Here is a 12357-nt window from a genome sequence, read left to right as displayed (position 1 = left end):
GTATTGCATTGAGTGGATCACACCACAAATTAAGCACTTGGAATTGTTAACAACCAACATCTGGATGCATTGGTGAAAACTCCACCACTACAAAGCTGCAGTTCTCTGCTGCCGATAATATATGACACACTACTCTAACACAAAATGATTGAAGACCACTTATAATCTCCCTGGAGAGACTTCCACATGCCAGGAGAGCCAAATTGAATTTCCTGAGGGTGGAAGTAATATCTGATTAATCAGAAAAGAAAGTGTTGACTTGCTATTCTAAATTAGTTACAGGTGTTACATATTTAAAGTTGACTTCAATGCTAGCTTGGCTGCATGAACAGGTATGAAATCAATGTACAAGACAAGCAAGTGAAAAACTGTCAGCAATGTGAGTGTAACAGTACACTGCATTCAACGTTCTGGAACCACTGTATGGATAGTAGATACCATCACATCTCAACCAGTGGAACCGTCATGTCTCTATTTATAGGGATAAACCTGTACATATAAAGTATGCCATACTTACCTAATATATTTAAAGAACAAAATCTTTGAACATATGAATGTAAACATGATTTAATAATTAATCATCAGAGAATTACAGCAGTTTTGTTTCTACCCAGTCACTGTAACCATATAGCTGGATACTTCTCTTTGACTGTATCAGATACCTACTCTGTGATACTCATCAAGGGTCTTGGGTTACTTGTCTACTTTTCCCAAATAAGATCTACAAATTAAACTCAACAACATTTCTTGCAGGTGAAGATTCACAAGTTGTGCTGTCCATTACTTACTTTTGTCCTGTCAATAAAATCAAAGCTTGCTTACATCAAAAGAAATCAAACCTTAACTATCTTATGCTGCTATTTATAGTCAATGATCCAAACAGTCAACCATGGAAAGCTTTAAATATAGTCAGAACTATAGGTAAATATGTAACAAAGCAGCAATGTTTACAGACAATATTGTAGAAAACATGGGAACCTTGGAACTCAAACAGAACTATAAACAGTTACTGAAATGGAATGAAAAAAGCATCATCCTTAAATAAATTGGAAATAAGATGAATGAAACTGCCATGTCAAATGCAAATTGCAAAACCAACCCCACTGCAAACACATAATTTGTTTACACTAAGAGATTATCTGCTTTAGGTTCTGGTTAGAATTCTTTTCTACATACATACCCCCTCCCCAAAAATGTGCTCTTCTGCTAAATTAATCAGAGATCTAAATGATCAACATCATGAAACATGAAAATCAAGTTTCCTTACCTTCTTATCTTTACTCCTTCGAAGTCGTCTGAACATGGTGATTTCAGGATGCCATTACATAACTCACACAGCTGTTTTCCTATCGTGGGGACAAAAACAGAAACTGTGAGCATTAATTAGCAATGTTCTCATAAACAGTACAAGGGTCAGTAATTTCACTGGAGAGCAGTGAGGGTAATAGAAAAGTAACTTCATTGTCATAAATTGTAATGTGATCCACACATCACTCATCCATATTTTTTGTTTTCAGATGCCAAGTCTGAAATATTCCCCCACTATGTTGTAAAATGTATAACATTTGTAACAAACTCAAGTATCTTATCCTTTGATTTTTGTAACAACTCAACAAGGATTACAAGCTGACTACTGTACCTGCACTTAACTAAACAAACCCTTACATCTATACAATTATTTCAAACTTGTTTTGTTCCTGCTCACCCCCTATTGCTTCTGATTGAGGGAATGAATGGTGTTCTATCAGGCAGTTGTTATGGAACAACTCCCTGGTTCCATTCACCCCAGATAAACATTCACTTTGCGTCTGATAACAAGTGACCGATTACTTCCTGTTTCTACAAAGCGTCCATTGGGAGTTATTTACAACACAGGAAAGGGTTAACATACTGACTGAGTTTTGTGTCATCTACACATATTCTAACATCAGCACTGTTTACTTTTTGTCTCTTTTGAAACAAGAATCATGGAGGCACAGAACTAAGTTGGGTCATTTACTTTGAAATTCACACCCTCTCATTCTCATTTCTGAAGTTAAGTTTTAATTACCTTGTACAATGGCACTGATGCAACCTTTCTCCAAGCATTCACTGCATAAGGAACATAATTCTTTGTAAGCTGATATCATACTCTCCTTCATTACACCTAGCCCTGAAAACAGCTTCAAAGGATGATGGTTTTTAACTTCTACACAATTGAGCATCCCACCACCTACAAAGCTTCAATAACTGGTTTTCCCATTAGGACTGTATCACAATCCCTGACAACATAAATAGTTTGGATGGAATTGACATTGTCAGCTTCAAATGACCTTAGCATCAGATTTCCCAAAATACTCTAGTTTGAGCTATTTGTACCATGTAAGAACTTGTCAGGCTTTACAAAGTTAACACTTCAATTTAGCTTGTTGTAAATACTTTCAGGTATAATTGTTTCATCAACACAAGTGTCTATGACAAAACTGACTGTTACATTATGGACATACACTTCTATTTTCCATGTACAATTTTCCTGATCATCTTTGGTAACCAGCCCAATAAAGACTGTGTAATTTTCACTGTGCCATACACTAACAACAGTAGGATAGTATAAAGTTCGTCAGAAAACCAATACACTTAAGGTAGCCAATCACCTCCTAAAGTATTTATTAAGACAAATTTGACATGCAATTGTCTTCATTCCCTATTGTTTTGGGACAAGATTGGAGGCACTCACAACCATGATTTTTTTCAAAGATTTTTCAACCACTTTGACTTTATTGGCAGTTATTGGAGTAACAGTGACAGTTTTTGCAAACCATTTTGCACTTAAAAAGACAAGAATACATTATTTTAAAAAATGGTGTTAAGTCGCTAATCGAGTTGTGTTCCAAAGTTGCAGTGAGATACTGTATAGGCTTACTTCTGAAAGTACTAAATGAGTCCTACTGTTACAGAAGCCAAGACACCTTAGTAGGTATTTTTGCCGATGTTCTTTGGAATTGTTTGAGACAAAAGAGGCCTAGCTGCATATAAATGATTCGGCAAATATGTTTTATGATGTTCATCACTTTCTTTTGGTGGAAGAAGTTTCATAGTTCACAGTACTTAGTATAATTTTCCGTTGTGCATTGCCAAACCTTAGTTTGTGAGAAAGTATTGTTGTTGTAGTTTTTGTTACTATACTACAAGTATGGAGACTTAAAACGTTAAAAGTGACGAGTCAATTTTGCATTTGAGTAGAGTAGATTTTTAGTCACGCTCAGCAATTTGCAAGTACTTTTGAAAATACTTGTAGAGGCCTGAGAAGTAGAAAGCTAGATTTTGGAGAGGATTCACGCATATACCACATAAGGAAAGGGGTGATTGTTCAATGATACATATGAACTATGTGACTTTCATTTGTATAGAAAGAAGTTGCTTGGCGCTGTACCTTTCGCGAGAATCAATCACCTGTGAATGTCAAAAAAGGCTGTGTACTGTATGCCATAACGAATGTTAGTACTGCAAGGTGTACGATTGAAAAGTTGTGTCTGCTTTCAAAAGCATGCCGAAGCAATCTTCATTACTGAAATTTGGATAATTTACTAATACAGCTTTGCCAAAGGCCTCAAAGGCAGGGACAAACAGATTATCATCTCAACAAGCCATCACATGGCAATAACCTGACATTCACATGTACAAAAATAAAGGTACATTGCAATAATTGCAATGAATGATTTTCTCAGTTGAGAAATCCTGCAAATGTGAAAATTTTTGTAAACAATAATGCACGATCATATTCACATGTGACAGTGTAACAAACAACTGTGCAAATTACAATGAAAATTTATCATGTTACCAGTCTCCCTTTATTTTGCTTAATTTCAGGGCAAGTGAATTCTGGAAGCTTTTGTACCCAACTGGACAAGTTGTTTGAAAAGTTATTGTACATAGCCTATAGAGGCTTCAGCTGTTTTTTGTTGTTGAATAAGGCTCTTTCATAAATAGGCTATATGTTAGGCCTAACTTGACTTCAGGCCTAACATAGGCTAGTTCAAATTGAAATTAGAGTAAATTGTAAGTTAAGTATAATCTAGGCCTACATGCCTGTGGTCAAATGGCTTGGCCTAGGTAAGGCCTACATACAGTAGTTAGGCCTAGGGCCCAACTTAGGCCAATCCCTTGCTCTTGAAATTCTCAATACATTAGTCTTCCAAAATCGGAACTAGGCCTAGAGGCTAGCATCTAAATACTTGTCAAGCTCAAATGTAAATATATTCTAACTTAGCTACATAAGTAATCGTATTACCCTTCTAGCTTTAGGTTCTTGGATCAGAACTTCGTGGTCAATTCGTGGTCAGACTAGCTGAAAGAGTAAGTTTTTGCTACAGATTCCTCTTCTGCTTTCACAACTCTCAACTGTATACAATGCAGAATCTTCCTCATTCAATTCCGGTATCATAAACAAAACGGTTTTATAAACACGGCCGTGAAAACGAAGTGATGGCGCTATAAATAAAAGAAAAACATATAACTGATATTTCGTTCGGACTGTACTGTGTTGGAATATTTCGGCTTATTATAGCAAATATTGAGACACAGGGCACTTTCGTCGAGTTTTGTGATAAAGTTCAATGGCGTTTTTGTTTTTTTCTAATTAGAAGGTGCTCTTTTATCGTAAGATTGGTTAAATTGTAATTATAAAATGCATTTCTGTTGTAGTTTACCACCTCACCTCCGCTACCCTTAAGATATTTTACACGAACTTGAATAGAAACAGGGCCGGAGGGGTGGGCATTTGCATAAGGGACCGTTGTTGGGTTTATTTGTAATCATTAATATAATAGCAATTGAATTGGTTAATTTCGAGATAGAGACTCTCTCAGGCGTATGCCGCCTTGAACTCTTACCCTCAACTCCCCCTTCTGGTGGTGTAACCATAGGTCAGCGGTGCTTATGTTTCTTGGGACTTCAAGGGAACAGTAAGGACTAGGCACAAGAAATAATAGGTATATAGTTATGATACCAGACAGGTTACTTGTTTGTATGGCACGGTCATGTCACAATGACCTGCTTCTCAAATAAGGCTTTTCTCATGTTAGCTATAATAAGCACAAAATGAGACTTCTCTGAACAAGTAAATTTGATGCGGTGATCGACACTTTTAGTCAAAGTTCTGTACTTCGTATATAAATTTACTGCTGTCCGGGCTTTATAAAAGCACAACATCTCCATGTGGATAAATATCATTGAATGACATGACATGTACCCACCGGAAACACACACTATACACATGTATTTGTAATGTCCGTTCTTGACAAATCAAAGGAGTGGTGTTTTACACACGGTTTAGTGAAATACCGTACTTGAAATAACCCCCACGAACGCCAAGCCCTTGGATGTTTGAGCATTTGGCGATATTTCTTGTTCTCTCGAGTATGGGAACCATGATGTAACACTGAAACACTTGTCCAAGCCCTGGTGAACATCTGGGGACTTGAGCTGCAGAGTTTACAGATCGTTCTTGTTCTCTTGTCGCGATTTAAGAGCAGAGAAATACATGAGGAATTCAATTCAGCAGAATGTATTAGCCCACAAAACAGCCCCTCCCCCCTCCCTTGCCGGCCGGGCGGGGGCTCTGGGCGAAGCCCGGAAGCTGCAGTATATCCTTAGCCTTATATACGGTTGTCCAATTGAGGCTAGAAGTACACTAGTTGGTCCCTTTTCTTCCATCTTATTATTGTTACGTTCGTGTGTATAGGGATGCACGCTGAATTATAATTCAGGGTGTACTGGAGACCAACTTCGCACCAATGTGAGACCGAGCTTTGATTTTCTATTAGGATGGACCTAATATCGTCCCTGATTACAAACCGTACAATGTAACAAAATTTGACATTATCCCCCTCACACTTCGAACTTGGCTATGTGCCTACCCGGATCCCATCCGAGGTTTTAAATAATGTGTTCATTACATCGTATGATTTTTTGAAGATGGTGTCACGAGCTGCTGCATCCAATGCCAATGCCAACGTCAGTCATGTACGCTTCCATTCGCGTCATTCACAGGAATCTGCAGGAAATTGCCGATAAACTAGATACCCCATAAACTCATTCATAGTAAGGGAAAGATATGGACTCAATATTTATGAAATGCATTGAAATATTGGCATACGATACTGCAGACATGTGCGGACCAGAGAGGGGAGGGTGAACATCCCCCCTCCATTCAACCTGATGTATGATATATTATTAGCACAACCTTGCGTGTAGATATGATTTATAGATACCATTTCACGTCTAAATTTGATCTCATGTTGCAGGGAAGGGGGGGGGGGGACTCCCACACCACTTACACGGGAGCCGGCTGTAAAGACCCGATGGGCAGACCCAATCCTTTTTAGCATCCTGGATCCGTCCCTGGGCTTTAATTTTCGAAACGGTGCCAGATTTAATCTAAAAGTATTTCAGGGGCGTATCCAGGATTTTCTAACCCGCGGGGGGCGCGAATTACTATCTAAGCGGAGCGCCACCATCGGTTGGCGCGCAGCGTACAAGAAAATTTCGGGTTTCGATAACCCCCAGATCACTGGAAATGGCACTTCTCGGTCTTGAAATGACCAACTAGATGTACACTTTTGCCTGAGAACCAAGACTTTCCCAATAGTTATTTTTTCCATCCATAACCGTTTTGAAGATCGTCACCAGTCACATATCATGTTCGACCTCATCGCATCTCCTGTGGATCATTGCATTTTGTAGGTGATTCTACGTCGCGGCCCACAATACATGTAACAGGCGCGTATCCAGGATTTTCTAACCCGGGGGGCGCGAATTACTATCTAAGCGGAGCGCCACCATCGGTTGGCGCGGAGCGTACAAGAAAATTTCTGGTTTTGATACCCCCCCCAGATCACCGGAAATGGCACTTCTCGGACTTGAAAATGACCAACCAGATGTGCACTTTTGCCTGAGAATCAAGTATTTCCCAAAAGTTTTTTTTCCATCCATAACCTTTTTGAAGATTGTCACCAGTCACACATCATGTTCGACCTGATTGCATGTCCTATGGATCATTGCTTTTGTAGGTAATTCTACGTCACGGCCCACAATATCCGAAAGCCCCACTTTTGAAGGTTTTAAGCCCTTTATTTGTTGAGAATTTGAAAATTCACATTTCTCGTGAAAAAAAATCACTTTTAAACATACCCATAATGTTGCACAAATTTCAATCTATGGACAACCAATATAGAAAAACCTCCTGGAACCCCTAACAGACAGGTCAAAATTGCACGAGTAGAGGAAAGTATGATGAAGAATGTTGGTGAGGAAATTTTCTAAAATTCAGACACAGTTAATTTATTGGTGTAGAAATATTAAAACTTCTTATAATGGCTATTATAAAACTTGGTTGAAGGGAATGAAAAATAGCAGATATTTCCTATATCAGGTATATCGAACCGAACACTACACACATAGGCGTAGGTCCCGTAGGAGGCGGGGGCTGCAGCCCCCCCCCGCAACCATTTTTTTCGGGCACCTACTGAAAGAAAAATAAATAGCAATGAATAGCTTAAAAATGATCTCCTTGGTAATTAAAATAAAGTTGTAAGCTTGGCCGATATTACTACTGTAAAAGAGAGTTTTGACATAAATGGATCTGTATGGTTTTTCTCCATCTACATAAGACATTTGGTTGTTTACATTAGCATCCGGCGGTATACTGTGCAACTTTGACGGACCGTACGGTAAACGATGCCATGCAATGTAATGACCCATGCTTGCTTATATGATATTGGCATCGATATGTTGAACGCGCGCTTCGCGCGCGAAAAATTTTGGCTTTTTTTTCGGGCAAGTCATTACAGCCCCCAAATCCAATTGGGCTCCTACGCCTTTGACTACACACAAAGACAGTTTTTGAGGCTGTTCATCGTGGAACATGCATTCAATGCTCACTGATATGATGTTATATCTGCTCTTTGCTTTACAAATTCGAACAGGCGTGTAGCGAGTAATTGCCAAGAGAGGGGCGAAGCCTGTAGGCAAACTATCTAAGCGAAGCGCCACCATGTGTTGGCGCGAAGCGTTCAATAAAAATTTTGGCCGAAAATGCCTCCCAGATCGCTGGAAATGACACTTCCCAGGCCTTGTAAGTTGCATCTAAGCATTGTCTATTTTGAAATTACTAGTGATGTCATAAAGAAAATTTGCTCGGGGGGGGGGGGGGCGGTCGCCCCCTTCCCGAAATGCGTCATGTTCCCCGACGACTCGGTCGAGTTCAAGACCAGCCACAGTTGGTTCCATATAGCACAATTGTACAATTGTTTAAGGCGTCCATACACACACACGCGTTATGATAGACCATATATAGTATTTATATAGATACATTAGTGAGAGAGGAAAAATGGAAACGTCAAAAATGGAGTTGTCGGTGTAAGGGGTAGGGTGAGGCGCAAACCCCCTCCGTAATCCTCGATCTGTCACTGGCTACCATGTGTATATAATAGGGATCAGCGCTTTAACTATGACTGTTCCTCTTTCTCTTCCCGAGGTCTTGGCTATCTTCTACTCCCTCCTTTTCTCCTTTTTCTCTCTTTTTTCTTTTTCTTTTCCCTTCCTTCCTCTCCTCCTTTTCTTTTTTCCCCCTCCTTTTCCCTTTTTTCTTCTCTTTTTTCTCTCCTCTTTTCCTTACCCGGGGGGCGCGCGCCCCCAACGCCCCCCCCTGGATACGCACCTGTGTAAGCACCATTTTCAAGGTTTGAAGCCCATTATTTGTTCAGAATTTGAAATTAACAGTTCTGGTGAATAAATTCACTTCAAAACATACCCATAATGTTGCACAAAATTCCATCTATGGACAACCAATATAGAAAAACCTCCTTCAACCCCTAACAGACCGGTCAAAATTGCACGAGTATAGAGGGAAGTATGATGAAGAATGGTGGTCAGGGAATTTTCGAAAATTCAGACACAGTTAGATTTGGTGTACAAATATTAAACCTCTTATAACGGCTACTATAAAACTTCGTTGAAGGAAATGAAAATATACCAGATATTCCCGAACACTACGCACATCTACAGTTTGTAGGCTGTTCATCCCGGAACGTCACTGTCATGCTCACTGATATGATGTGATATCTGCAGTTTGCTTTAAAAATTCGAATAATTGAAATGAGACTGATATAAAGAACTATTATCTGTTTATTGTGCAATGCTCCACAAGTGGTGTAATGATCACCCGGGGGGGGGGGGGCTCCTGGCCCAAACGGGCCCCCTATCAGGAGGCCTAGTCCGCAGAAATGTTAACAAGGGGGGATCAGTAGGTCATATAGGTGTAACACACTACTTGATACTATCTAAGCGGAGCGCCACTATCGGTTGGCGCGGAGCGTACGACGATTTTTTTTGGCCGAAAAAATACTACTAGATCGTCGGAAAAGACACGTCCCGTTCAAGTTGCGTTCACACATCGGTTATTTTGAGATCTCATGTCTTAGGATTTTGACTTTCAATAATTTCAGTAATGCATTATGGGTCCGTATGCAATAAGCTAACTAGAGAACTGTTGGTTGGGGGAAACCATTGAAATGTCAAATGCTTAACTTTTTTATTAATTTTCCAGTGGTGGGGTGGGCAAGTGCTCCCTACTGTATGGAGTATAATTGAGACTACTGTACAAATACAGTAATCAAACCTAAGCATAGGCTCAGTACAACATTGGCTGGAATTGGTTTTAAATTCTATATGTTGTTTTCATTATAATAATAAATAACACAACTAGCTCGATACAGACATTAATACCCAATGAGCCCATGATCATGATGTCCGTATTCCGTATCACGTGAAAATATGTATCTTGTCTTGTTCAGTCTTGCATGAGTTTTTCTTTCCCAGCCACGGGCCCTCCCTATCCAAAGTGGTACCCTTTTTCTGTGCATCAGTATAGCGGGCCCCCTTTTGGTCGTGGCCACCGGCTCAGCACAGTCCTAGCCCATAGGAGTTACACCCCACATTCTTTTCATTTCGAAAGACGAACAGTTTCAAGTTCATTACACACTGAAGGCTTCGATTCTCTATCTGCCTTCAGTTTAGGGAAAATCTTTGGATTTTCATCCCTAGATATCGCTAGATATTGCTAGATATCCATACAGTACAGTGCCCTTGGGATTTCTTGGATTTTTCGGGGCCTGATCTTGGGAAATTGCAAGTCGGGAGTGGTCACACTCTATGTAGGTCAGTGCACGACCTCTAGACGTCATTAATACACAACACGATCACTTGTTATCGATGAAGTCGTGCGTTGCCGGATTTTGTCAAGGTCTTGGTACGACGGGCAAAGGTCATTAATTAAGTTCCGTAACTCATCGGGAAGCGATTAGAGGGGTGGGGCGTAGGCTTGTGGGCGCGCGTTTTCATGCAGATGGGAACAATCTCAAGAAGTGATGGGCGCGTCCTTTTCTCCTTTTCTTCTCTCTTTCTTCTTTTTCTTTTCCCTTCCTTCCTCTCCTCCCTCCTCTTTCCCCTTTTTTCTTCTCTTTTTTCTCTCCTCTTTTTCTTACCCGGGGGCGCGCGCCCCCAACGCCCCCCTGAATACGCGCCTGTATTTGATCCGTCGCCGGACATATTACTAATAAATAACCGTTGAAAAGTGACGTGCAAAAAGTGGCGGTGTGTGTGTGTGTAGGAGGGGGAGGGGTATGAATCTCAACTTTCATCGTTAGTTGGGGGGATGTTTGACATCAGCCGGGGAAGAAGTAGACGACTGCTGGCCCCAGAACAGACGCGCTATTAAACCGGTGCGAACTCCCTGGGCCCGGGCTCCAGGTGGGCCCGATGTCAAGGTACGAGAAATATGACCACCAATCGGTTGAAGACGAGTTTACTAATCAGCAAATTTTATTCATTTCTGGTTTCGATGATAATCCTAACCTATGCAGTCACGCAGGATGGTGACTTATGTACGTATTTGGTGTGTGTGTGTGGGTGCGTTTGCGTGTGCGTGTGTGATACCTCGCTTGTAAACACGAAATCTCAAGATGAAAAGCTTGGACCAATCTTATATTTGGTGAGTATGTGTACCACATTGAGTAGAAGAAGCCTAATGTATTGAAAGAAGGTCGAAGGTCATTTGGCGTCACTATGGGTCAAAATGTGAAAACCTTGTAAACACGATATTTCAAGAAGGGAAACTTGGACCAATTTCATATTGAGTATGTAGTAGTGACACGTTTATTACAAGAAGCATATTGTGTTTTATGGAGGTCAAATGTCATTTGGAGTCACCAGAGGCCAAATTGTGGAAACATTGTTTCATAATCTACCAATATGAACATAATTTTCCAATATGCAATTACGTAGCACCATGTATATGCCCAATTGTAGTGGCGAGTGAAATTTGGCTCGTAGATTTTGAGTCACGTTCGCCAAATAGCGAGTACTTTTGAAGTACTTGTCGAGGCCTGAAAACTTTGAAAACAATATTTCTCATCCTAGAAATCATGGATACTTTTCATACATGGTATATGGATTTGCCATATTGAGTACAAGAATCATGTTGCTTGTGAGGTCCAATATCATTTGAGGTCACCAGAGGTCAAACTCTGAAAATCCTTTTACATGATATCTAACGATAGGAATCATGGATACTTCTCATACTTGGTGTGTAGATTCATAACATTGAGTACAAGACCCCTTTTGATATTGGTGGAGGTGTGTATTGCCACCTACAGTAGACTGACCTGTGTTTATCATGCCATAATGTAATTGTATCAAAATGGTGGTTCGGGCCATTTCTATTATACACCTAGTTCTGGTTACTAAGAAGCAAACGCATAGTGCAATAAAGTCATCGAAACCTCAATGCATTTTGCATTCTGGTCTTAATCTCACTGCAGTTCTTAATTTCTCTCCTGATACCCACCAAAATGGAAATTCAAACGAACACTGACTTCAACAGAGAACACCTGAGGCCGAGAGTGACTCGTTTGCACTTTGATTTTAGAACCCGTTTTTAGGTTGAACGATTAATTTAAAATCTCGATGAAATTTATCTTGGAGTGGGACAAAGATCTAGAACTGCAGTGAGACAGGTTGGCCAACTTGAACTACGGATGCCCTTTATACTAAGTAAATTATATTAATTGTAACAACATACAATTACGATTTAATTCTGAGGTTCTCAATCAATTTTGAAACAAATATATGATTTCGCATCTATTGACGGGGAAAATGTACAATTACTTCACAATGACATGCCTTTTGAGTTTTCTTGCAAATAGTAGAATATAAAAATAAGGACATCTAGCCTTTTCCTTATATTTTGCAATATGACGTAACACTTCGTGACATGTTACGCAAATCGTATATAATAGTTCTACGAAATTTCACATTACG

General features: G+C 39.9%; 1 protein-coding gene across 2 annotated transcripts in view; it reads right to left on the bottom strand.

Annotated features, from left to right (window-relative positions):
- Positions 1-4428, bottom strand: part of LOC139978214 (uncharacterized) — a 44256-nt gene extending 39828 nt beyond the window's left edge. For both annotated transcript variants that reach the window (XM_071988166.1, XM_071988168.1), the window contains exons 1-2: positions 4271-4428; positions 1268-1346 (exon numbers count right to left, since the gene is read on the bottom strand). In XM_071988166.1, coding sequence (XP_071844267.1) covers positions 1268-1303 — 36 coding nt within the window. In that variant the 5' untranslated portion in view covers positions 1304-1346; positions 4271-4428. The remainder of the gene's footprint in view (positions 1-1267; positions 1347-4270) is intronic.
- Between the last annotated feature and the right edge of the window lie 7929 nt (positions 4429-12357).

Source organism: Apostichopus japonicus, chromosome 13 (genome assembly GCF_037975245.1).
Source record: "Apostichopus japonicus isolate 1M-3 chromosome 13, ASM3797524v1, whole genome shotgun sequence".
NCBI classification, from domain to species: domain Eukaryota; kingdom Metazoa; phylum Echinodermata; class Holothuroidea; order Aspidochirotida; family Stichopodidae; genus Apostichopus; species Apostichopus japonicus.
Note: the sequence above shows the minus strand (reverse complement) of the source record. Positions and strands in the feature narration are given on the sequence as shown.